Source organism: Pseudoliparis swirei, chromosome 23 (assembly GCF_029220125.1).
Source record: "Pseudoliparis swirei isolate HS2019 ecotype Mariana Trench chromosome 23, NWPU_hadal_v1, whole genome shotgun sequence".
NCBI lineage: Eukaryota > Metazoa > Chordata > Actinopteri > Perciformes > Liparidae > Pseudoliparis > Pseudoliparis swirei.
Genome location: NC_079410.1, coordinates 24444295 through 24471120, shown reverse-complemented (window position 1 = coordinate 24471120; position 26826 = coordinate 24444295). Strand labels below are relative to the sequence as shown.

At 48.7% G+C, this 26826-nt stretch overlaps 1 protein-coding gene across 1 annotated transcript in view; it reads right to left on the bottom strand.

Moving 5' to 3' along the window:
* The window catches only part of LOC130189281 (ephrin-B2a-like), a 32764-nt gene extending 6556 nt beyond the window's left edge, over positions 1 to 26208 (bottom strand). Inside the window, exons 1-5 of the mRNA XM_056408061.1 lie at positions 25008 to 26208; positions 8932 to 9184; positions 8674 to 8796; positions 816 to 898; positions 153 to 410 (exon numbers count right to left, since the gene is read on the bottom strand). Of these exons, the coding sequence (XP_056264036.1) occupies positions 153 to 410; positions 816 to 898; positions 8674 to 8796; positions 8932 to 9184; positions 25008 to 25120 (830 nt within the window). The 5' untranslated portion in view covers positions 25121 to 26208. The remainder of the gene's footprint in view (positions 1 to 152; positions 411 to 815; positions 899 to 8673; positions 8797 to 8931; positions 9185 to 25007) is intronic.
* Between the last annotated feature and the right edge of the window lie 618 nt (positions 26209 to 26826).

Genomic DNA, 26826 nt, shown 5'->3' with positions numbered 1-26826 from the left:
TGCCATGGAGACGATGGAGCTGCACAGCCTCCTGTGACCTTTTTAGGGCATTTTCTGAGTCCCACACAATTTCTCACAACTGTACTCGTGCTGCATCGCGGCTGCCTGCTCACGCCGCGGGCACTCGGCAGCATAATCCAAGAACACAATACTCACTTTGCCCCACTTTCATGATTATCTTCATGGACCTGGTCCTGCACACGCCCCCCTCCTGGTTGTCGATGCCCTCCATGGTGGCGTTAGATGTAGCTGCAGCCGGGAGAGAGAGGGACACGGTTAGGATTAGCTTTGCTGCGAGCACCTGCGACACACAAGATGTGTTGGGGAAATTGTGTTGCCGTATGTGCCTTAAGCCGATCTCAGGAAAACAGCCACAGAGACGCTGAGCGCCTTCCTCGGAGTCATATCGCCTTTAATAAAATCACAATTCACCTGCTCATCACCTCTAGCGGCACAGTTCACATCCCCAAAGTCAATTACCTTGAGTAATTGTGACTGTAATGCTTGTAACTGTGCTGATGGGCCTCGTGAAGGAGGCAGTTAAGGGGGGGGGGGGAGAGACACAACAATGACTGCTACCACAGCGGCCATCTTACCGCGCCGCGGGACCATGTGCATCAGCACTGACGACGCTCCAGAGAGAGGTACAAAGCTATTAAGTTATTAAAGAACACATTTTTGTGTTTTTAAAAAGCTGAAAAGCACAGATAAATAAAAATAAAAAATAAAAAAACTCGCTGCCGGGTTTAAGAAGAGTTCTGCTGACAACATGAGGACAAATATTCAGAGATGTAAACGAGGAGAAACTGTTTTACAAAGCGGGGCGCTGTTCCAGAAGGGGCCGTGAAATGAAGAGGAGGGAGCTGATGAACACCTCGATGGCCGGAGATGAGAAGAGCTTCAAGACACGTGTGCACACAGGAGAACACAGAAGAGCGAAACACTGTGTTTCAGGGACGACAGCAGACGTTGGGGGAGGAGTCTGGAGGGGCGGAGCCAGACGTCCAGCAACATGGGCCTGTCAGCAGATGAAGAGGACTCTCAGCTCTTCCAGAGCTCAACCAACCGGATGCTTTCAAGCCCGACGGCGGCTACTCTGCCTCTCGGCTCGTGGGCTCTTATCTGCACTGCCCCGTGAGGCGGCTGGGCAGTACTGCAGCTGGCGAGGGTCATGAGAGGGACGGGGAACAGGCGAGAAGGGAGGGAGGGAGGGAGGGAGGGAGCTTGTGGTCTATCAGGTCAGTAACACAGAGGCTAACGAGCTGCCAGGGCTTAGCAGTTTGGCTTCCCGCCAGCAGTGGCCTGCATTCACCACACTGACACCCCCCCCTCCCCCCCTCCCCTCGGCTTCCTCTCCTCCTTCTTTCTCCTCCCTTGAACAACACCCCATCATCCCCAGCTTCCTTCTCTCCAGGGCAGCCACGACCCTCTTCCCTAAACGCCATTACCCCCCCCCCCCCTCAACGTGTTCCCATCCCTGCTGAAGGTGCTGAGGGCTCCATGGAAACATCTTTGAGAAATGAAGCGTTGCATAGTTTGCAGTTTTCTCTTTCTCCGTTTTTTTTCTCTTCCTTTTCCACCGTCCCAAAATCCCCTTCAGTGAGACGGTGATGGGAGCAGACAAAGAGCATGTTAACAAGAACACCCCCCCTCACTCCCTCACTCACTCCCTCACTCCCTCACTCCCTCCCTCCTCCTCTCTCCCTCCTCACTCCCTCCCTCCTCCTCTCTCCCCTCTCACTCCCTCCCTCCATCCCGCCTCCTCTCTCCCCCCTCACTCCCTCCCTCCATCTCTCCTCCTCTCTCCCCCCTCACTCCCTCCTCTCTCCCCCCTCACTCCCTCCCTCCATCTCTCCCCCCTCCCTCCCTCCATCCCTCCTCCTCTCTCCCTCCTCACTCCCTCCCTCCTCCTCTCTCCCTCATCACTCCTCCTCCTCCCTCCTCCTCTCCCCTCACTCCCTCCTCCACCTCTCCTCCTCTCCTCCCTCACTCCTCCTCTCTCCCTCCTCCTCTCTCCCCCCTCACTCCCTCCCTCCACCTCTCCTCTCCCTCACTCCTCCCTCCATCCCTCCTCCTCTCTCCCCTCTCACTCCCTCCCTCCACCTCTCCTCCTCTCTCCCCCTCACTCCCTCCCTCCACCTCTCCTCCTCTCTCCCCCCTCACTCCCTCCCTCCACCTCTCCTCCTCTCTCCCCCCTCACTCCCTCCCTCCATCTCTCCTCCTCTCTCCCCCCTCACTCCCTCCCTCCACCTCTCCTCCTCTCTCCCCCTCACTCCCCTCTCCTCCTCTCTCCCCCCTCCCTCCCTCCCTCCACCTCTCCTCCTCTCTCCACCCTCCCTCCCTCCATCTCTCCTCCTCTCTCCCCCCTCACTCCCTCCTCCTCCTCTCCCTCCCTCCTCCCTCCACCTCTCCTCCTCCACCCTCCCTCCCTCCTCTCTCCCCCCTCACTCCCTCCCTCCATCTTGCCTCCTCTCTACCCCCTCACTCTCTCCCTCCATCTCTCTTCTCTCCCCCTCCCTCCTCTCTCCCCCGGTCTCCTTCTCCAGCTGACTGATGGCTTTTCAGTGAAGACCGAAAAGCACATTACAGACAAAGCTCCTTCAAAGCTTGTGCTTCTGTGCGTGTGTGTGTGTGTATAGGTGTGTGTGTGTGTGTGTATAGGTGTGTGTGTGTGTATAGGTGTGTGTGTGTGTGTGTGTGTGTGTGTATAGGTGTGTGTGTGTATAGGTGTGTGTGTGTGTGTGTATAGGTGTGTGTGTGTGTGTATAGGTGTGTGTGTATGTGTGTGTGTGTATGTGTGTGTATGTGTGTGTGTGTATAGGAGTGTGTGTGTGTGTGTGTGTATAGTGTGTGTGTGTGTGTGTATAGTGTGTGTGTGTATAGTGTGTGTGTGTGTGTGTGTGTATGTGTGTGTGTATAGTGTGTGTGTGTGTGTATGTGTGTGTGTGTATAGGTGTGTGTGTATAGGTGTGTGTGTGTGTGTGTGCACGTGTTCATTTCCTAAACCTGTTGGAACAACACACATTGATGTTAGCCGTCTGACAGTGTTTCCTGGGTGGTGGTGTTCAGGGTGAGCTGCTGCTGGTGGAGGCGTGAGCGACGTGGGATGTCGAGCTGGATTTACGGTCAGAAGCACTGGAGCCTGAAAGGTCAGAGTTCACGGGGACTGAAGGCTGGTGGTGTATTTAGATCTGCCTACTGGTCCTCCCTTCTTCTTTCCCTATCAACACATCAACATCCATCTAGACTGAAGATAAACAACTCAAACTGAATCTCATCGTCCTGCCAAGCCTCCAAAAACTATTTCAAGATTTAAAAACCTCACTTTGTTACTCTTCGTGTAATTCATCTTGCAATGCAGAGTAAAACACACACTCACGATGCCAAGCCTGACTTGCATTTCAACAGAAGGTGATGGTTGAAGGGGCTCAGGCTGCTTGAATGACTGGGCCCTCCTCGGCCAGGCAGACCGTTAGCTGGCTAGAGTTAACCAGCTACGCTGTCGGGCTCAGGCTGGGGGGACACTGGGGGATAGACCAGGTTCATACAAGACCCTCACAAATGGACTTAGTCACCAACTAGCGGGCATTACAGCATCCAGATAAGTCCACATTCATGGGAGGGGCAGCATGAAGGAAAAGGGAGAAGAAATAGAGAGAGAGATGAAGCCACTAGCGTGTGACCTTCTGTGAGAGGACAAAGCAGCGGCTGCACTGTTCCCTCCATCCTATTTCCTCACTCGCGATGTGGTTAAGATGGTGTTCTTGGGCTGAGCCAGACTGGTCACACACACACACACACACACACAGTGATGAAAATACAGGCTCTGCAAAAGGGAAAAAGGTCATCAGGAAAAATCTCTCACTGACTGTGACAAAGTCGGCTACTGCTTGAGACCAAAGGGATAGCTAAAGTGGGTCTGACTCACACACACACACACACACACACACACACACAGTCTCAAACCGACGGTAGGACCGTGTGACAGGCGTGTCCTCACTCGTCTGTGTGTGTGTTAGAGCACACTCAACGCCCCCCACATCCTCAGCTTCATTTACCTCCTTAACTTCACTTAACCTGGTGCTCAGCCAGACCAGGGAGAGCCGCCTTCCCCTCATCCTAATGAAACTATCAAATATCAATTAAAGACGGTGCTAGCATGTAGCTTGTTTCCGAGTGGCATACGGTGTTTAATCATGTTGATGAGCTGTAAACATGTGTTTATGTTTCATTTGATATCAACAGGGACGTGTCCATATACGTGTTCAGATGGGGAGCTGCGTGTGGTCCAGGATCAAGAGCCGTAACGCTTGAAAGACAAGGCTTTGAAAATGCTGTGGGAATAATGAATGCACAATGCCCTGCTGCACGACAGACAATGCCTGGCCACGCATAATGAAACAGAGCAAAGGCAACAGGAGCCTGAAGAGGCATCTCAGAGAGACTGATAGGAAGGGAGAGGGGGGGGGGGCATTGCACTCAGCAAGAGGATGAGAGGATGAGAGGATGGAGGATGGAGCTCTGTCAAAACACAAACCTTTCAAATCCATGATTCAGATCCACTCAGGTTTAAGTTGCCTTTGCGATTACTCAGCGGCAACGCGTGGAGCAACAGACTGACTGAGAGGCGTGGAAACAAATCAAAGTTGCGCTGACTGGACACACCGCGTCACATCCTCATGTGATGATAACAACGTCAACGGTCCTGGATGGGAAGAAGCGGCAGTTTAAATCGGACAAAGTGCATTTAAAGAATTCACACCGCGTGAAATGAGATATGACCACGGGGGGGGGGGGGGGGGGCTCTGTTGTGTTGTGACTGAGCAACGGCTGATTAAAGCCCTGATGAAACCTCCCTGTGCGTGTCTGCTCTGACTGTAAATGCAGCCGTGTCCTTCTTCTGCCCTCTTCAGCTCATCATCCCTCTTGTTCTACCCCTTTTCCCATTCTCTCTCTCTCTCTCTCTCTCTCTCTCTCTCTCTCTCTCTCTCTCTCTCTCTCTCTCTCTCTCTCTCTCTCTCTCTCTCTCTCTCTCTCTCTCTCTCTCTCTCTCTCTCTCTCTCTCTCGCTCCCTCTCTCTCTCGCTCTCTCTAGCTCTTTCGCTCGCTCGCTCTCTCTCTCTCTCTCTCTCTCTGCCTCTTTAGCTCATGTATTCATCCACTCACAACGTACCGGCTGCAGGCCATGCCGCCAACAACCATCACATCAGACTCCTCTGCTCTCAGCACAGAACTAGGCGCACACACACACACACACACACACACACAAAGACACACACACACAGACACGCGCCCACACGCCAGAAACACAGCGGCCCAACACACCGCACACTGACAGGCACACGCACACACGAGCAGGCGGTGTAGTGCGTGCATCCTTTTGTTCTGACAGGACGGGATGAGTCACCGCTGAGGCCTGATGGCACAGTCTCTTGGATGGGTGTGTTTGAAGTTTTTTTGGGGTGAGGGGGGGTCCAGCATACCCATCTAATCTAGGTCTAGCCTCCTCAACAGTAATCCAATCGCTCCAAACTCCGTCGCCTTGATGCGGGGGCCATGGCAATTGTGAGAAAAAGTGGAGGATTAAACGGCGGTTAATTAATTACGCATCGAGTGCTCACTCCAAAAGACGAATGCAATGCTGGCGGTGAACTTTCTGAGGCGGTGTCACACTCTGATGGATCTTGGAGGTGGCGGGGCCGAACACACACACACACACACACACACACACACACACAGGCGTAAATAAGATGGAGATGCTTCCATGTCGGGCGAGGCAGGGCGAGTCAAACCGTAAGTTTAGACGTATCAATTCCCTCAACACATCGACACCCGCAGTCACACCCACCGACACGTCGGCTACCTCCAACACAAGCAGGCTGACTCCGCCTCCTACGCACACCTCACCTCGGCACATTTCTCTCGCTCGGTTTCCTTTGTGTGAGTGTGTGTTGGTTTGTGCGTCACTCCTGGTGTTTTACACATGCATCCAAGCAAATAGAAAGAGTACGCGACGCAGCGCCGTTGAGGCTGCACGGCGGCGAGCCAGAACAGTTAACAGCAAAGTGTGAGCAGCTCCCTCTCTTTCTCTCTTCAGGCTACACATTAGCATGCTGGGCAGCTGTGAGGGGAGGTGGAATGGTGGTGGTCGGGGGGGGGAAAGGGAAATTGCAAGAACTGCAAAATTGGATTTTCCAACTCGTCTTTTTAAAGTTCCGAATTGAACTTTCTTCCTCGCTGGTCCCTCTGTTCTGGTTGATGAAGAGGAAGGGCTTTCAAGTCAGGAGCTGGGAAATAACATTGTCTGTGTGTGTGTGTGTGTGTGTGTCAGTGTGTGTTTGTGTGTCTGTGTGTCTAGGTGTGTGTGTGTGTATGTGTGTGTGTGTCTGTGTGTCTAGGTGTGTGTTTGTGTGTGTGTGTGTGTGTGTGTCTAGGTGTGTGTTTGTGTGTGTGTGTGTGTGTGTGTGTCTAGGTGTGTGTTTGTGTGTGTGTGTGTGTGTGTCAGTGTGTGTTTGTGTGTCTGTGTGTCTAGGTGTGTGTGTGTATGTGTGTGTGTGTCTGTGTCTAGTGTGTGTTGTGTGTGTGTGTCTGTGTGTCTAGTGTGTGTGTGTGTGTCTGTGTGTCTGTGTGTCTAGCGTCCACTGAACTCATCCTGCTCATGGGGGCTGATCCACCAGTGAGATCACGTTCAGCTCCAGGAGTCAGAACCAGGAGAACCAGGAGAACCAGGGAGAGCAACACTCAGCACTGAAGCTCGTCAATAACACTGCAACTGGCTTGGGGTGGAGGGAGACGGAGGAGGGCTTCAGTCAGAAGCCTTTGTATTCTTTAAGCACACACACACACACACACACACATGTGTTTGTGTGTGTGCGTGTGTGTGTGTGTGTGTCTAGTGTGTGTTTGTTCCTATGAGCCGCTGTAAAGACACTAACATCATATTTACTCCAACAACATGTCTCCCTGCAGGACCTCAGAGGCAGGCCTGCCCCGACACGCACACGCCCTGCGGTGACGGCAGCACGTTGGTGGCCGCCGCCGCAGGGTGCTCCACCACCAGCTCAGGTGGAGCTGATGGAGACGTCTGGTTCAACCTGTTCATCAAACAGCTGCTTGACGGATGTCTCTGACCCCGGAGAACGTTTAGAGTCACGGGAGGCAGTTTAACGTGGGAGAGTTCATCACAATCATTGCTACTCCCTGTTAGCTTCGTTAGCACCACAGGTTAAATGCTAGGCTTGTTAGCTTCGTTATTCGCACAGGCTAAAGGTCGTTAGCTTGTTAGCTCGCACAGGCTAGTCGTTACCTTGTTAGCTCGCACAGGCTAGTCGTTACCTTGTTAGCTCGCACAGGCTAGTCGTTACCTTGTTAGCTCGCACAGGCTAGTCGTTACCTTGTTAGCTCGCTTACCTTGTTAGCTCGCACAGGTTAGTCGTTACCTTGTCAGCTCGCACAGGTTAGTCGTTACCTTGTCAGCTCGCACAGGCGAAGGTCACATCTTGTCAGCTCACAGCCAGTTTTGCCACTTAGCAGCTCGCACAGGTTAGTCACACTTGTTAGCCCAGTTAGTCGCTACCTTGTTAGCCTCGTTATGTTGGGTCACACTTGTTAGCCCGCACAGGCCAGTCGCTACCTTGTTAGCTCAAGACAGGCTAGTCGTTACTCGGTTAGCTCAAGACAGAAGGTCACACTTGTTAGCTCACATAGGTTATTACATTTTATTAGTCGTTATTGTTAGTCGCTACTTTGTTAGCCCGCATTAGGCTAGTCGTTACCTTGTTAGTCACAAGACAGGGCTAGTCACATCTTGTTAGCTCGTGACAGGCTAGTCACACTTTGTTAGCCTCAAGACAGGCTGGGGTCGTGTTACCTTGTTAGCTTGTTACCTTGTTAGCTCGCACAGGCTAGTCGTTACCTTGTTAGCTTGTTACCTTGTTAGCTCGCACAGGCTAGTCGCTACTCCAGGCTCTCAAGACAGCATAGTCGCTAATTTTGTTAGCTCGCAAGACAGTTAGGTCGCTAATTCTGTTAGCCTCACAGGCCAGTCGCGTTACCTTAGCAGCTTGTTACCCTGTTAGCCCAGCACAGGCTGAAGGTCACAAGTACCTTGTTAGCTTGTTACCCTTGTTGCCTCGCACAGGCCAGTCACACTGTTAGCCTCAAGATACAATACATCTTTGTTATTCAAGATACCAGTCGCCACCTGTTAGCCCCGCACAGGTTAAGGTCGTTACCTCTGTCAGTTCGCAGCCAGTCGTTACCTTGTTAGCTCGCACAGGCTAGTCGTTACCTTGTTAGCTCGCACAGGCTAGTCGTTACCTTGTTAGCTCGCACAGGCTAGTCGTTACCTTGTTAGTCATGACAGGCTAGTCGTTACCTTGTTAGCTCGCACAGGCTAGTCGTTACCTTGTTAGCTTGTTAGCTTGCACAGGTTAGTTGTTACTTTGCTCATTTGCTCTGCTGAACTCGCTCTCCCTCGATAGAAGTGGGTGTGTGTGTGTGTGTACTAGGTGGCTCACCCTTCCTTCCCTCTATAATCTCCTTCCTCCTACTTCCCCCGCTGTGACAGCTCACAGATGGCTGTGGCAGAGCCTCACAGATGGTCCTATCTGCGGCGCACACACCCCCCGTCAGCGCCACGCAGATGGTGCAGTCCACCTCCCGTGTTTCAAACCAGGGGGCCGTCGCTGAACCCCCTCACGACTTCCTCCAGGACGGAGCTCACTATGTCGCCCGGAGCAGCCATCACCACACCCAGGTGGAAGGAGCTGAACCACCGAGTTGGCTGATACACGAACTGCACAGGACATTAGCCCACACTGAAAATCCTATTCCATAATTCACACCTCTGTGTGACTCGAGTGAGGACACACACCGGCAGCCCGCCTTAGAGTGCGCATTTCACAGATGATGCAGTCCTGCCCTGAAGAACCTTAAGGCCCCAAGCAGTTGGGCTGAACTCCTGGAACTTGAGGGTGAACTTGACGTCCTGGTCGGGCTTCACGCAGTTGAGGAGCGGCGTGTCGGCCTTGGTGATGGTGCAGCTCTCCAGCTGCTCGCGGGGCACCATGTACACCTTGTAGTACTCGATGACGTCGCCCATCCCGCTGTCCACGCGCGGGCACACGATGTCCAGCTTGTCCCCGATCTGGGGGTACAGCACCACGCCTTGGCCGGGCACAAATCTGGAGGAGCGAGAGGAGGAGGAGGAGGTTAGTGAGAGCAGAGCAACGACGGAGGAGGAGTCGGCCATCAGATCTCTGAGAGACGAGGCGCTGATTATTGATCAGGTGATTACTTGTGTGTGTGTGTGTGTGTGTGTCTAGGTGTGTGTTTGTGTGTGTGTCTGTGTCTAGGTGTTTGTGTGTGTGTCTAGGTGTGTGTGTGTCTAGGTGTGTCTAGGTGTGTGTGTGTGTGTGTGTGTGTGTGTGTGTGTGTGTGTGTGTGTGTGTGTGTGTGTGTACAGGCTTCTTCTAGTCTGATTTTCCCAGCTGCTCCTGAACGACCATCTCACTCTTCCGTAAGCTTTGCTGTTGTACCAACAGCTTAAAGCATGACTTCTTCTCTCTCCCTCCCGCCTCCCTCTTGCTCAGTGTGTCCTATGTATAGTTATCCCCGCCTCCCTTAATGATAACGACATGCAACAAGTGTAGTTTATTTGCCAGGTTGAGGCAGGTCTGGTTAGATGCACGCCCGCCGCTATCGAAGCTCAGATAGCTATGCGAAGGCCCGCCTCTCTCCGTAGTCGGGAGCCACAGTCATTGTTAGCCAGTTCGCGTAACCGCGCAGCCGGGTATGGGTAACTGTTCTGCGAGGAGTCGAAATCTGCCATAGTCTGCCAGGCACCAAACCACTTCACGTTTCAACCAGCTTTCTTGTCAGCCGACACAATTCGCTGGAGGAACACACCCTGGTTATCGGAGCCATAATAGGAACGTGGAAAATAGCTGCCACGGACCAGAGTCGCAGGCCTCCCGGGGCTAGAGCGGCTATCATCGCGGGAGTCTTGTTTGGCTGCTGGCCAAGGATATGGAGACAGTCAGATTGTAATACACGCCGGTAGACGAGTCTGGCCGGTCGGAAGTCATCATGATAACGATACATGCAACAAATGTAGTTTATTTGCTAGGTTGGAGGCAGGTCTAAGTGGGTTAGATGCACGGCTCCGCTATCAAGCTCAGACAGCTATGCTAGTTAGCCCGCCCTCTCCGTAGTCGGCGGAGCTACAGTCAGCTGTTAGCTGTGCCCGTAACCGTGCAGCCGGGTGGTTGGGTAACTGTTCGCAGGAGTCGTAAGTCTACACAGAAGCCCGCTGTGCACCAACCACTTCACGTTTCGAACCAGTTTCCCCTGCTCAGCGACACACCCGCTGAGGAACACACCCTGGTTATCGGGAGCTCTACAGTCAGGAACGTGAAAATAAGCGAAGCCACGGACCAGGTAATGTGCCTCCCGGGGCAGAGCGGGCGACGTGAGTCTTGTTTGAAGCTGCTGGCTAAGGATAAGCGGAGATACAGTCAGATTGTACGCGGTGGTAATGACGCCCGAGCCCGTCGGTCGAGTCACTAAAATTAATGTGGAATCGGTGTGCTTATGCCAAGACGTTGTCGGACACCGTAATTTTCTCTGGCCCTCCCCAAATTTGCAGACAGACAGATTGTATAGCCGAATGTCGCCTTTCAACCGCTGGCTGTCGAGGTGGTGCCCAGCGAATAATGGGCTATGAGACAACTGGAAGACTTTCTGGGAAAGCCTGATCTGATGAGGAGAGACGGCATCCATCCCACGTTGGACGGAGCGCCGCCTCATCATTTCTGCTAACATGACCAAGTTGATCACCGGACTTAATCTATGACAACCCAGGGTTCAGATCAGGAACCGGGAGCAGAGTTGTAGTTTAACACCCTTCTCTGCTCTTCCATTCGAGCAGTTACCCACCCTTGACTTTAGAGTAGAGACTGTGTCTGTCCCACGCCGACTTCAATTAAATAAATCAAAAGTAAGCAGAAGAGGAGTCGTACACAATAACCTTATACAAGTTAACACAATTATTTCAGCAGTGCAACAAAATAGGTCTATTAAATGTGGTCTCCTAAATATTCGATCTCTGTCATCTAAAGCTGTGTTACTGAATGATTTAATATCAGATAATCACATTGATTTATGTTGCCTAACTGAAACCTGGCTGAGCCATGAAGAATATGTCTGCCTGAATGAATCGACTCCTCCAAGTCATATTAATACTCACATTCCTCGAGGCACCGGTCGAGGAGGTGGAGTAGCAGCCATCTTTGAATCGAGCCTATTAATTAATCCTCAACCAAAATTACACTACACCTCATTTGAAAGCCTTGTTCTTAGTCTTTCACATCCAACCTGGAAAACACTACAGCCAATTTGATTTGTGATTCTGTACCGGCCACCAGGTCCATATTCAGAGTTTATATCTGAATTCTCAGAATTTATATCAAGTTTGGTTCTTAAAACCGATAAAGTTATTATTGTTGGAGATTTTAATATCCATGTGGATGTTGATAATGATTGCCTTAGTGCTGCATTCATCTCCTTGTTGGACTCGATTGGCTTCTGTCAGAGAGTACAGAAACCCACTCACAGCTTTGGCCACACGCTTGATCTTGTTCTTACTTATGGCTGACATTGAGCATTTGAACGCCTTCCCAGAATCCTCTTCTGTCAGACCACAACCTCATAACTTTTGAATTTATACTACCGGAGTGTACTCCGTTAGTCAAAAGTTTTTACACTAGATGTCTAACTGATAGTGCTGTAGCTAAATTTAAAGAAGCGATTCCTTCTGTATTTGATTCGATACCACGTCTCAATATAACAGAGGACTCCTGGTCTAACTTTAGTCCGTCCCAGATTGATCATCTTGTTGACAGTGCCATAGGCTCTCTGAGAATGACACTGGACTCGATAGCCCCTCTGAAGAAGAAGACAGTGAGGAAGAGGAGGTTTGCTCCCTGGTATAACCCTCAGACCCGCAAACTGAAGCAAACGTCACGAAAGCTTGAACGCATATGGCGTTCAACTAATCTCCAAGAATCCCGCTTAGTTTGGCGAGATAGTCTTAAAACATATAAGAAGGCCCTCCGTAATGCCAGAGCAGCCTATTACTCATCAATAATAGAAAAAAATAAACACAACCCCAGGTTTCTCTTCAGCACTGTAGCCAGGCTGACAGAGAGTCACAGCTCTGTGGAGCCGAGTATTCCTATAGACCTCAGTGGTAATGACTTTATGAACTTCTTTAATGAAAAGATTTTAACTATTAGGACAAGATTAATAATCTCTTGCCCATAACCAGTGCCAATCTGTCCTCAAGTGGAATGGCCTTGGAAACCGCTGTATGCCCTGGTGTATATTTGAGGATTTTCTCCTATCAACGTGACCAATTATTTTCAACGGTTTCTACTTGAACACGTCTACCTGTCTCTTGGACCCCATCCCGACGAGGCTGCTTAAAGACGTTTTGCCTTTAATTGGCGGCTCTCATTAGATATTATCAATGTGTCTCTGCTAACAGGCCACGTACCACACTCCTTCAAGGTGGCTGTTATTAAACCTCTCCTGAAGAAGCCCACTCTGGATCCAGAGGTATTGGCTAACTACAGACCGATCTCTAACCTCCTTTCCTCTCCAAGATCCTTGAGAAAGTGGTCGCAAATCAGTTGTGCGACTTTCTACATCATAATAGTTTATTTGAGAAATTTCAATCAGGATTTAGAAAACACCACAGCACCGAGACGGCACTGGTGAAAATTACAAATGACCTCTTAATGGCAGCAGATAAAGGACTCCTCTCTGTCCTGGTCTTGTTAGACCTTAGTGCTGCATTCGACACCATGACCATGACATCCTGTTACAGAGACTGGAGCAGTCGATTGGCATTTCAGGCACGGCACTAATTTGGTTTAAATCCTATTTATCAGATCGATCTCAGTTTGTATTTGTAAACGATGACGCCTCGATAACCACCAACGTTAATCACGGAGTTCCACAAGGTTCTGTGCTTGGACCAATTTTATTTACCTTATACATGCTTCCTTTGGGCAATATTATCAGGAAACACTCCATAAACTTTCATTGTTATGCAGATGACACTCAACTATATTTATCGATAAAACCAGAGGAGAGCAACCAACTCTGTAAAATTCAAGCATGTCTTAAAGACATAAAAACATGGATGACCTGCAACTTCTTGATGTTAAACTCAGACAAAACCGAAGTAATTTTAATCGGCCCTGAGCACCTCAGAGATCAATTATCTGGTGATGTGGATTCTGTAGACGGCATTGCCCTGGCATCCAACACCACTGTAAAGAATCTTGGCGTTATCTTTGATCGACTTGTCCTTTAACTCCCACGTAAAGCAAATCTCAAGGACTGCATTCTTTCATCTACGTAATATTTCAAAATCAGGCACATCTTGTCTCAAAAGATGCAGAAAATTGGTTCACGCGTTCGTTACTTGAGACTGGATTACTGCAACTCCTTATTAGCAGGCTGCTCTAATAAATCTCTTAGGTCCCTCCAGTTGATCCAGAATGCTGCAGCTCGTGTTCTCACTAAAACTAAGAAAAGAGATCACATCACTCCTGCACTAGCTGCTCTGCACTGGCTCCCAGTAAAATGAAGAATCACTTTTAAAATTCTTCTTAACCTACAAAGCCTTGTTTGGTGATGGCCCATCATATCTTAGGGAGCATGTCGTACTATATTGCCTCACTAGAGAGCTACGCTCACTAAATGCGGACTACTTGTAGTTCCTAGAGTCTTAAAAAGTAGAATGGGAGCCAGAGCCTTTAGTTATCAAGCTCCTCTTTATGGAACCAGCTTCCAATTTCAGTCCGGGAGGCAGACACAGTCACCTCGCTTAAGAGTAGACTTAAGACCTTCCTCTTTGACAGAGCTTATAGTTAGGGCTGAATCAGGTTTGCCCTGGTCCAGCCCCTTGATATGCTGCTATAGGCTTATAGCTGCCGAGGGACGTTTAGGATGCACTGAGTACCTATCTCCTCTTTTTCTCTCCTTAAGGATGAATTTTCATCTCTCAATCACACGTTACTAACTCTGCTTTCTCCCGAAGTCCTTGACTTTACGTCTCATGGGGTCATCGGACCCTATGAGACGGCATAGATCCTATCTGCCTGATGGATCGTCTGGGTCGTGGAATTCCTGCTCATGACTACGCCACTGTCCTGTTGAGACTCGCCCTCCTCCTCCCCACCGCCATCTGCCTGATGGATCGTGGAGGTCTCCATCGTGGAATATGCCTACTATGAACTATTCATACACTCTGTCATATTCATTGAATGTATTTTAACTCTAAATCTGTCCTTCTGTACACATTACATCTATTGCATCTGTCCATCCTAGGAGAGGGATCCTCCTGTTGCTCTCCTCCAGGTTTCTTCCTTTTTTCCCCTGAAGGGTTATTTGGGAGTTTTTCCTGGTCCGATGTGAGGTTTTGGGGCAGGGATGTCTATGTGTACAGATTGTAAAGCACTCCGAGACAAATTTGTAATTTGTGAAATTGGGCTATACAAATAAACTGAATTGAATTGAATTGAATTGTGCTTGTGTGTACATGTGTATGTGTGTGCTTGTGCGTGTACATGTGTGTGTTTGTGTGTACATGTGTGTGCTTGTGTGTACATGTGTGTACATGTGTGTGTTTGTGTGTACATGTGCGTGCTTGTTTGTGCGTGTGTGTACTTGTGTGTACATGTGTGTGTTTGTGTGTACCTGTGTGTACATGTGTGTGTTTGTGTGTACCTGTGTGTACATGTGTGTGTTTGTGTGTACTTGTGTGTACATGTGTGTGTTTGTGCGTACCTGTGTGTACCTGTGTGTACCTGTGTGTACATGTGTGTGCTTGTGGTGCAACGTGACCTCACATCTGAAGCTTTTCTTCAGCATGGTGTCAGAGAGAGGAGAATAAAGAGCGGATGAGCAGGAGGAGGAGGAGGAGCAGGAGGAGGAAGAGGAAGAGGAAGAGGAGGAGGAGGAGGAGCCGGGCGATGTCAGAACAGCGTTGGCATCCAGAACAGAAAATTAAAAAACAATAAAATCCGAGTGTGTTGTTACATCACCAGGAGAGCCTGGAGGGCTTCGTCTGGCAGGCCGTCCAATTGCACTCAATTCTTCCCAAAAGTAAAATAATGTTGCCATTTAGCCTCTGAATACTGAGAGCCCTGCAGCATTCCTGTGATTGCAGACACACACACACACAAACACACACACACACACACACCAGGCACAGCTTGAGCTGGAGGTGAGACCTTGTATTTATCTACTAAACCAATTTGCCCCACGCCTGGATACAATCTGAAATGTTAACCACGGAGGCGTTCAATGGCATACTGTGAATATCGGCGCCTGTAAATAAACAGAAACGTGAAGCAGATCCGTCCAGGTGTGGCGTGCAGGTGGTTATGGACCTGTGTGAGCATGTGACCTGGTGGTTTCCTGTGAGCTGAGCGTCTGGCTTTCAGGACGTCGGTAAAACTAAACAACTCACGACCTCGCCTCGGATTTATTAGGATTTGTGACAGCAAACAATCTACTGATTATTTCAAAGATGTATCTGAAGATGAAAAGTAATCAATAGCTATGAATTAGAGTCATTATGTGGGAGTGCATCCAGACAGACAGTTCATGTTTAGTTCCCTTTAGAATCCTATGCATTACAGAAACGCAGCATTTCAGAAGAAACGTGTGACGCTTGACACTGTTTGTAAAATGATGATTGATGCACATGCATTATTTCTCCCTCTCCTCCTCCGACAGCATGCATCTTCTTCTTCGCTTCCGGCGTGTGCTTGGGCACACGGATACACACACGCACACGCTTACGTGCACATGCTCACACACGCACACGCGGCGGCTAACTAGGCCGAGCGAATATCTTTTTATGCCCCCTGGGGGGACACTCAGCAGTGGTGCAGTGTGCCCAGTCACGGACACAGGGAGGGGGGAGAGAGGGAGAGAGGGAAAGAGGCAGAGAGAAAGAGAGAGAGAGGCAGAGAGAGAAGCAGAGGGAGAGAGAGAGAGGCAGAGAGAGAGGCAGAGGGAGAGAGGGAGAGAGAGAGAGTAAATGTTCTTAGAAATGATGTGGGGGGCTTCTCTGTCGGTGTGTGCGTTAACGTTGTGTGTTTATGCATGCAAGCGGGCATGTGTGTTTATACAGGGGTGAATGCATGCATGTGCTTATTTTATCTTTGTGTGTGTGTGTGTGTGTGTGTAGATTGTGGTGGCCTTTATTTAACTAAAGGGATTAATCTAGATGTGCTTCAGTCACACTGTAAATATAGACTGCGCTGGGGCCCATGAGGTGTGTGTGGGGGGGGGGGGGCTCTAATACTCTGTGTATTCCAATAACCATACTGCCTTCCTATTCGGTATGCCAGAGCAAATATTTAGTACGTCCCGATATATGTTGAGAACATGTCAAATGCCCAAACTCTCCTATCGGCTCCTTGTCCTCTCTCCTCTGACCGACAGGGGAGAGGAGCTGGAGTGTGTCGGCCGTCCTCCACGACACCGTGCTACACACATGGACTCGCTATGCATCATGTAATCGCTGAGTCGGTTCATTTCAGCTTTAAACACGCTCTTAAAATAACTAATAACAGACTTCATGGTTGAGCTCCCACGGTGAAATGAGACTAGAAAAAAATAAGATCCGGACTAGAGACTAGAAATATAAAGCATCCTGACGAGAGACTAGAGATGACCACAGAGATGACCACAGAGAAGACCACAGAGAAGACCAGAGATGACCACAGAGATGACCACAGAGAAGACCACAGAGAAGACCACAGAGATGACCACAGAGATGACCACAGAGAAGACCACAGAGATGACCACAGAGAAGACCACAGAGAAGACCACAGAGATGACCACAGAGAAGACCACAGAGATGACCACAGAGAAGACCACAGAGAAGACCACAGAGAAGACCACAGAGATCACTCTATTATGGACAAATATCTCAGAAAGTCAAACTGAGATAACACACACACACACACACACACTCACAAACACTCACACACACTCACACACACTCACACACACTCACACACACTCACACACACTCACAAACAACAGGCAGGTCCACACCTACTGTACAGTACAGGTGAGTCACTTCAATGGTATTTCCACGGGAAGGAGATCAAACAACTAAACCCACACACACACACACCTCTTTCTGCAGTGTTGTTCCTCTCACACACAAACACACTGTGAATATGACATGTGCTGTCACAAAGATGGTATCACTGCTCGGCCAGGGGCAGAAACACACACACACACACACACACACATCATCTCTCTCACACTCTTGTGTTTTGGCCAACTGATTTGAAGTGCAGTTTAATGGAAGCGTTCCAGAGATGCTGAGGAAGAGGAGTGAACCTGTGTTTGAAGATGAGCTGAAGAGGCTGATGGAGGGTCCGGCAGCACAGAGGGGGGCCATGAAGACGGGACGGGGTTCACCACCTCTACGCCTCGCATGCTTTCTGCCATGGCCGAGTGTGTGTGTGTGTGTGCGCGTGTGTGTGTGTCTCAGATACCAGACACCTGGACCAATGGCAGCCGTTAGAGCCAAACACCAGCTACACCAGGGTCATGAAGACAGGCTGAGGAGCCTGAAGCAGCTACTGAATAGATAACGAGGATGGGGGGGGGGGGGGCATCATCTCATGGTTGTAAATGCCTCTGGCCCCCACCTTGCTTTCAACCCCCTCCTAAGGACACACCATAAACATTCCTTTATCACAGAGTTCAGACATGAGACGCTTTAAAGCCGTTACATCAGAGCCAGGTGTGATGTCAGGTTGTTGTTGTTGACTGTAATTGTGTTCATTGTTGGCGGTGGTAAATACAGTTAACCTGTTAATGGCCGCTGTTCATCCTGAGGGACGCGAGCAGGATGTGGAACATGAATATGAAAATGTAACACACACACGTTCGTTGTCCTAATTCATCATCATCAAAATCAGAGATTTTGCTCGAGAGATCCCTGAAAGATAAACGTTTGTCGATGATGTCGCAAACTGAAGCTCCTCTGATGATGTCACTGTATTGAAGGAAACAAGGAAGCAGCTGATTCCTTCTGACTTAGAAGAAGAAAACAAAACAATACGTGGACAGATTGTTATCATATGTATGCACGGTTAGAAAGTGATGGAGAGATTAAAAAGCAATATCAATGAACACAAACAGATATGAACTGACATATCTGTCTCTCCAGGGTTTGTACACAGTACGCGTTTCACCCTGGGATTCTACTTCCTGTGTACGTTTTAACATGTGTTGCTGATTTAAAAAGGTTTATGCTTCTTACAACTTTGAAGATTGTTCACCGAAGTTGCCGAGGAACGATTTATTATTTGATTAATTAATTATTGCAATTATATGCATTCAATTTTATTTTTATGTTTTGTTTTAAAAAGTTAAGAAAGCAATGTTCAAATCCAGCTCAGCCCAGTTTGTCTGTCTCCTCCAGCAGAAAGAGAGAGAGAGAGAGAGAGAGAGAGAGAGAGAGAGAGAGGGAGGTTCTCTCCTCCTCCACCTCCCTCCTGCTCAGCTTCTCTCCTCCTCCTCCCTCCTGCTCAGCTTCTCTCCTCCTCCCTCCTGCTCAGCTTCTCTCCTCCTCCTCCTCCTCCACCTCCCTCCTGCTCAGCTTCTCTCCTCCTCCCTCCTGCTCAGCTTCTCTCCTCCTCCTCCTCCCTCCTGCTCAGCTTCTCTCCACCTCCACCTCCCTCCTGCTCAGCTTCTCTCCTCCTCCACCTCCACCTCCCTCCTGCTCAGCTTCTCTCCTCCTCCTCCCTCCTGCTCAGCTTCTCTCCTCCTCCTCCTCCTCCTCCTCCACCTCCCTGTGGGCTCATTCCTCTCTGCTCTGACTTGGTGGGAAGGTGAGAGCACCCACAGGTGGCTGAACTCTCTCCTCACAATCTCCACGTCTGTCAGAGCTGGAAATATTGTAATATATTTTATTAAAACTGTGGATTCATAGTGAAATGGCAAGAACCCGACAGCGGGCGGTTTCCTTCCCCCCGGTGTGGGTTGTGAATCCGTGACGGCTTTACACTGACGGAGATGAAGTCATCCAGAGGAAGTGAATGTGAACATCTCGCAGCACATTGAGGCGGAGGGAACTTTATAACTCCTCCTCCCCGTCATTCTCTCTGCTCTGGTCTTTTTTAGTGTCTGTGTGTTTGTTTGTGTGTGTGTTTGTGTTTCTCTCTCAGTCTGTGTCCCATGCCTCCTCCTGTCACTGCACAACTCCATTTAATAACTACATAAAATACCAAAAAATAACTACATATAATAACTACATAAAATAGCTCCATATAATAACTCCATATAATAACACCAATAAATAACTACATATAATAACTCCATATAATAACTATACATATAATAACTACATGTAATAAATATACATACAATAACTACATGTAATAACTCCATGTAATAACTATACATATAATAACTACATGTAATAACTATACATATAATAACTACATGTAATAACTACATGTAATAACTATACATATAATAACTACATGTAATAACTCCATGTAATAACTATACATATAATAACTATATGTAATAACTATACATATAATAACTATATGTAATAACTATACATATAATAACTATACATATAATAACTACATATAATAACTACATGTAATAACTATACATATAATAACTACACATATAATAACTACACATATAATAACTATACATATAATAACTATACATATAATAACTACACATATAATAACTACACATATAATAACTATACATATAATAACTATACATATAATAACTACATATAATAACTATACATATAATAACTATACATATAATAACTACACATATAATAACTATACATATAATAACACATATAATAACTATACATATAATAACTACACATATAATAACTATACATATAATAACTAGACATATAATAACTACATGTAATAACTATACATATAATAACTATACATATAATAACTATACATATAATAACTACATATAATAACTACATATAATAACTACACATATAATAACTATACATATAATAACTACATATAATAGCTGCTGTATCAGGGCGTCACAAAGCGGAGCACCCCTCCGTTCTCTTCCTGTGGTCCCCAAGTTATGAGCAAACCAAGTGGATGGGGGAGGGGGGATATTGGAGCAGGGATATTGGAGGGGGGAGGGGTGGTATTGGAGGGGGGGGGGGTATTGACTGCAGATCAAGAGCAACTGTTTGACTCTGGCTCTGCAGCTGCGGTGCCTCGTGGACTCATTACGGCGGGGGACAAAGCCGGGGCAGTGAGGGTTAATCCAGCCGCGACTCGTCCCGGCGCCCCGACTTTGGCCCTCTGTCGGCCGAGGGGACGGGGCTCTTTACCCCCCCCCCCTCTCTGGTTCTGTCTGCCCTCGGCCCCACCTTTCATCCTGTAATCCAGGCCTGTGAGTTCTGAGCGGGCCGAGACGTAATTACCCTCCGCGCCCCGAGAGGCCCCTTCGCTCTCTTCTCTCCCTCTCTATTTCACTCCTTTCACTCTCTCTCTCTTCTTTTATTACAAAATATGAATCATCTACTTTTTCTCTTGGCAGTAATCATTTAAAAGCAGCGTCAACCTCTGTAACCCCAGAGTGTGAACTCTGTGTCCAACCCGGCAGGATTTCACTTCCTCCTCTTCCTGTTCCTCCCTCGCCGTGCGGGCCGATCGATGGAGCTGAATTAAAGCCACTGAGCTCCTCTCGCTCGGCTCCAGAGAGAAAGGGCAGAATTAGAGGCACTGCGGGGGTGATGGAAGGAGGGCGAGTCGGAGGAGAGGGAGGGCTTCGTCGCGACATTGGGCACAAGGCCTCGTCAGTCATTCATGATGGAACCCCTCCCCCCCCCCGGCATTCACAAAAGAGGACCCACAGAGGTGCCCCCGTCACTGCCCGGTCACAAGGGGCCTTTGGGCTTCTATGTAATCTCTTAATGAACTGCAGTGGAGGAGAGGGAGCGCTCCTTTTACATAAACCATGTAAAGCAGGCCTCTCTTTTGTTTCTCCCTCGCAACGACAAAATGGATTACCACAAGAAGGAGGTGTGTGTGATGTGATGCTGAGATGGGGGGGGGGGGGAGGTGGCGGGGTCATTCTCTTGTTGTTTTTCTTCGTCGTAGGTTCACGCATGAGGCCAGTAAAGTAGAAGAGCGGACAACAATGAAGTTTAATGGACACAACGGGGCCCTGTGGGACCTTTTTTATAGGCGCACACACACTCAGACGGCCGAGCTGTTTCTTTATCTTCTCCCCCGGCCTACACACACAAAGACCGGCCCACAGCCTTCACATGTCCAACATTCATCCTTAAATCGTCAAAGAGGACGAACACCGACTGAAAGAGAGACGCAGAGGCCGGGACCACTTGGGCTGGTCAGCACACGGCTGACCTGCTGAATGTAGAGATGTTCACCCGTTGGGGTTCCACTGTTACCAGGAGGAAGATGTGGCACGCAGGCACGAGGACTTCAACGCCATGTGAAAAGGGATAACAGCCTCACGGAGACGTGACTTATCGGACGTTGGCTGTGTGTAAAGGGAGAGGCGTGGCTTCCACCCTGATCTCAAACTGTGAGCAATCAGGACGATGAGGACCACAGGAAGAGGTCTTGATGTGAAATGTCCCACATGTGGAGAACTTGAACCACAAACCCGAGTTCTTGTTCTCGCCGTGCTCTCAAATCAAAGAGGAACCTCACAGAACCGGTGCGACCAATGATATCACTCTCTGGCCTGTTACCTCTGAACTCCAACAGACGGACCGCAAAGAATGCGCACATGCACACACTAATTCGGCGGAATGCCGCCGCTGTGGCCGCCCGAGGCCTCCTCGCTCTGAGGCGCACGCATCTATTCTTCTGTTGGTTCTGTCCTCTCTTCTGAACGTCCAAAGTGAAACAGCGTTCTCAGTTGCAGGAGCCACAGCTCCAAGAGGGAGAATATTCTAGGAGGAAAGCATTTTTGAAAATATATACAAACAAACACACTCCCAGTGATCTTCTCCTGGAACCGCTCGTGCTTTAACCATCTCCATCCCTCTCACGAAGCCCGAGGTCATTAAATGGCAGATAACAGTCATGACATCGCTCATCGGGAACAGCAGCACAGTGCGGATGGGGCTGGATACAGGAGTTAACCTGTTCCTGTCTGCTCCTCAGTACTTTGACCTCATGCAGAGGCATGGGGTCAAAGTACAAATGAGTGCTCATCAGGTTTCACAGTCTGGATCCACACGCGTTGGGTTGCAGATGGCAGTGAAGAGGCCTGAAGGCCGGGGTGCTGCATATAGAACACCGGACCGGCCTCACACATCCAGCCTCCACACAGGCCTCACACATCCAGCCTCCAGACAGGCCTCACACATCCAGACTATACGGAGAGGCCTCACACATCCAGACTATACGGACAGGCCTCACACATCCAGACTATACAGACAGGCCTCACACATCCAGACTATACGGACAGGCCTCACACATCCAGACTATACGGACAGGCCTCACACATCCAGACTATACGGACAGGACTCACACATCCAGACTATACAGACAGGCCTCACACATCCAGACTATACGGACAGGCCTCACACATCCAGACTATACGGACAGGCCTCACACATCCAGACTATACGGACAGGCCTCACACATCCAGACTATACGGACAGGCCTCACACATCCAGACTATACGGACAGGACTCACACATCCAGACTATACGGACAGGCCTGACACATCCAGACTATACGGACAGGCCTCACACATCCAGACTATACGGACAGGCCTCACACATCCAGACTACGGACCGGGCTCACACATCCAGACTACGGTCAAGCCTCACACATCCAAACTACGGACAGGCCTCACACATCCAGACTACGGACAGGCCTCACACATCCAGACTATACGGACAGGCCTCACACATCCAGACTACGGTCCGGGCTCACACATCTAGACTCCTCTCTCAGAACCAAGTGCTGCACTGAAAGTTACCCTCGGACACATGGAGCAAAACACACCTGTTAGACAGCCATTACGTCTCAATTATGGGTATTTTATGAATTGATATATATATATATATATATATTTATATATATATATATATTTATATATATGTGTGAATATAAATATATATATATATATGTGTATATCTATATAAATATATACACATATATGTATATATATAAATATATATACATGTATATATACACACATATACATTTATATATATATATATATATATATGTATTTGTGTATATACATTTATATATATATACATATATACACATATTTATGTATATATACACACATATACATGCATATATGTATATGTAATTATATATATATGTACATGTATATATACATTTATATACATTTATATATATATATATATATACACATTTTATAAATACATACATAGATATACACGAGCTGCTGCATTATTGAGCGGGTTAAAGTCTGACCGTGACCAAACGGCCACAAAGAGGGGCGCCCCCCGCCGGGCTGAGACCGGGGTGTGGAAGAGAAGGACACCTTTTTATTTGCAGAGAACTATCTGCCTTTCTTGGTCTGTAAATGAATATTTGGAAATGCCCTGCCTCATTTATGAGATTGGTGAATGTGATTCACAAACCCGCAGGAAGATGAACATATATCTGTCCGTGTATTAGGCCAGTGTGTGTCCACCTCAGTTCATAATAATGAGCATTAATGCACTATTTACACAATAAAAACACCGTACACATAGTGTACTGCGTGGGCATCCTAGTCACACACCCGACGGCAGCGCGTCACACGCAGGCTTCTGTCGGGCGCAAATGGCGGGTTGGAGGCGGACGACGGTCTATTCAAAGTTATTGTCTCATAAACCATATTTAATGTATTTACAGGGAAATCCGCCCTCGAATGAGGCTCGTTGCTCAGTTGATTATTATTTCATTATTTCCACACGTATTGTGACCCGGCCACAGAGCGCCGCGGCCGGCAGGAGCGTCCCGGCGGCTCCGTGGAGCCGTCATGTCGGACGGAGCGACGACTTCTCTTATTAATGCGGTCTTCAGTGTCGCAATAAGGTCCAATATTACATGACATGGAAACTATAATTACGAGGGAAAGAACGGGCCTGCTCATAAGATCAATGCCGTTTCAAAGGTCTGCCCTTGTATTAATTGATTCGGACCTGTTACAGTCAGATATGAATTATAATGCGCCTATCGGAGTTATTATTGACGGAGGAAGCGAAGCCGTAAAGTAACCTTCAAATTGACGAATTGACTTCAAACCACCAGAACGATCCCATTCCTTCAAAAGAAGCACCGAACTGAGGCCGCGCGTAAATATCCCCAACGGCGACCCAGTAAACCAGTTAAGCAGTAAAGCAATGAGCGGCACTAAATGCAGCCTCTTCCCCGAAGACAGGTGTTGTGGGTGATGGCTCTACGTGTGAGACACATTACCGTGTGCGTCGTAACCCCGACACTTCAGTCATACAACCCAAACTCAGTCCCAGAACGTTGTGTTGAAAGCACATCGATGTAGGGGCTTTAGGATCATGTCGGTTCTTTGGGAAACTCGGCATGCATATGCTCAACTGTAAACTCAATTTATATTTCACAAAATATGACTTCGGCGACGTGCTTCCAACAGAGCCCGCAGTGTTCGGTCGTGGACATTTTAAATCCCGCGCTGCTCTGCGTGCTCCTGCGTTACACTCAATATATTTGGAAATGAAAAGTTGGTTCTGTTGAAATAAATACTTCATGTTAACTCGCGCTATTTTACGCATAGAGCCTCAGTCCCGGGCGGCCAGCAAGCCAACATTAAATTGTTGGATTGTATCAACGGAGTCTGGCATGAAATCGTCGCCACACGCACAGCGCCGCGCGGGCCGGCGGCTTGTGTTCCACTTACTTGGTATTTGTTGTGTTCCAGTAGATGGACTCCAGGATGAGCGCCCTGCACAAGTCCACTTCGAAGGCAATAATTAAAACTCCGAAATAATATCTCCACATCGAGTCCCCCATGGTTAGCCTGCGCGCCTCCGGTTCGTGCACAATCCTCCTCAAAATAACCAAATATGTCCAGAAAAAAAAATCAGAGGACAAGCACTCCCGAAAAGGCTGACCGCGGCAATTTCTTCAGCGTATATCCGGATCCAGTGGGGATGCGAACGGACCACAAACCCCAGTCAGACGTACGAGAGCATCTCCAGATGAGAGACCTGCTCCAGGAAGGCGCGCGGCAGCAGTTCATTCAGCGGACAGCGGCGGCGGAGCTCCCCGGTCAGAGCGCAGTCACCCCGCGCGCATACATCCCTCAGAAACAAACAACTGGCGGGCGGTGTCCGCTGTGCGCCGGGCTGCACAATAAATCCCCCTGCGTTATAGTCCAGCAACGCACGGCAACATCCAGAGCAGGAGCAGTGAGGAGGAGGAGGAGGTGGAGGAGGAGGACAGTGATGGCTGCTGGTGGAGCGGTGAGGTATTCCCCTTTCAGACCGTGGTGAAGAGCAACAAACTGTGGGTGACAGCAGGACAATGAGACGGACGAAACAATGAGGTCGGATGGTCAAAATGAATAAAATGATTACATATGAGAATGAAGGAAATCAAAGGAGCTGGAATGGAAGTTCTCATACTAGAGGTCCCCAACAAGTGCTGCGGCTGAATGCTGCAGATCCGTCCCGAACCCCGCGGACCGCGTAGGGATGCCCCAGTGCTGCTCCGAAACCTGCTAGGGAAGTAACTGCAAGGGACAGCGACTGGGAATTTGGTAGAGCTGGTTTTGCCCAGTCCCCGCCCACCGCCGCCGCTGATTGGTCCCGGGGAAGTCAGAGGCTCTCTGCTGTCAGTCAACGGGGGCAACTGGTTCAGTCGACTGGTGAGCAAAGCTGCTTTTGTGGAGAGGCAGCAGGGCGAGGAATCAGACCTGGACCCGAGTCCTGTCGTGTTGGTCTAATCGGGACACAACACAAGTATCATACGTGATATAGATCGATCTACTGAGTCAAACAATACATCACATGATAATAAAAGCGAAATCCACTGGAATTAAACCATCGGCGATCACACGAGCCTGTCACCTCTCACATGTATAACAATCTGTTGTTGTGGCTCTCAGTCCACGAGGAACGCGCACTAGTGGGTGTGGATGGCCCATAATGAAAAACAACAATGGCATGAGGCTCACACACACACACACACACACACACACACACACACACACACACACACACACACACACACACACACACACACACACACACGCGCGCGCGCACACAGGGACGTCTCAGGTGAGGCTCCGACTTCTTTCGAAAGACAAGAGCTCCCACTAGCGGAAAATCAGAGACAGAAAGAGTCACACACGATCCAGTTATGTTTCATCCTGCATCCAAATGACATCACCAACGTAACTTTTTTTGAGCAATTAAATATATCTCTTGTTCTTCCTGTTTTGTGATATACATGCCTAAAAGGTGCCCAATATTTCTATACTGAAATAATATCGGCATTATAATTATTATAACTGTGATGTTTTTTTTAGTTGCCTATTTTCTGGTGCCCCCTCAGGACTTGGTGCCCTCCGCATAGCGGAGTGCGCGTTATGGGAGCGGCGGCACTCTGTCATACTCATTTAATGTGTTGTAACTCTGTAATGATTCCTTCTGGTCACATGACATCTGTTCTTCTGTCCATCCTGGAGAGGGATCCTCCTCTGTTCTCTCCTCAAG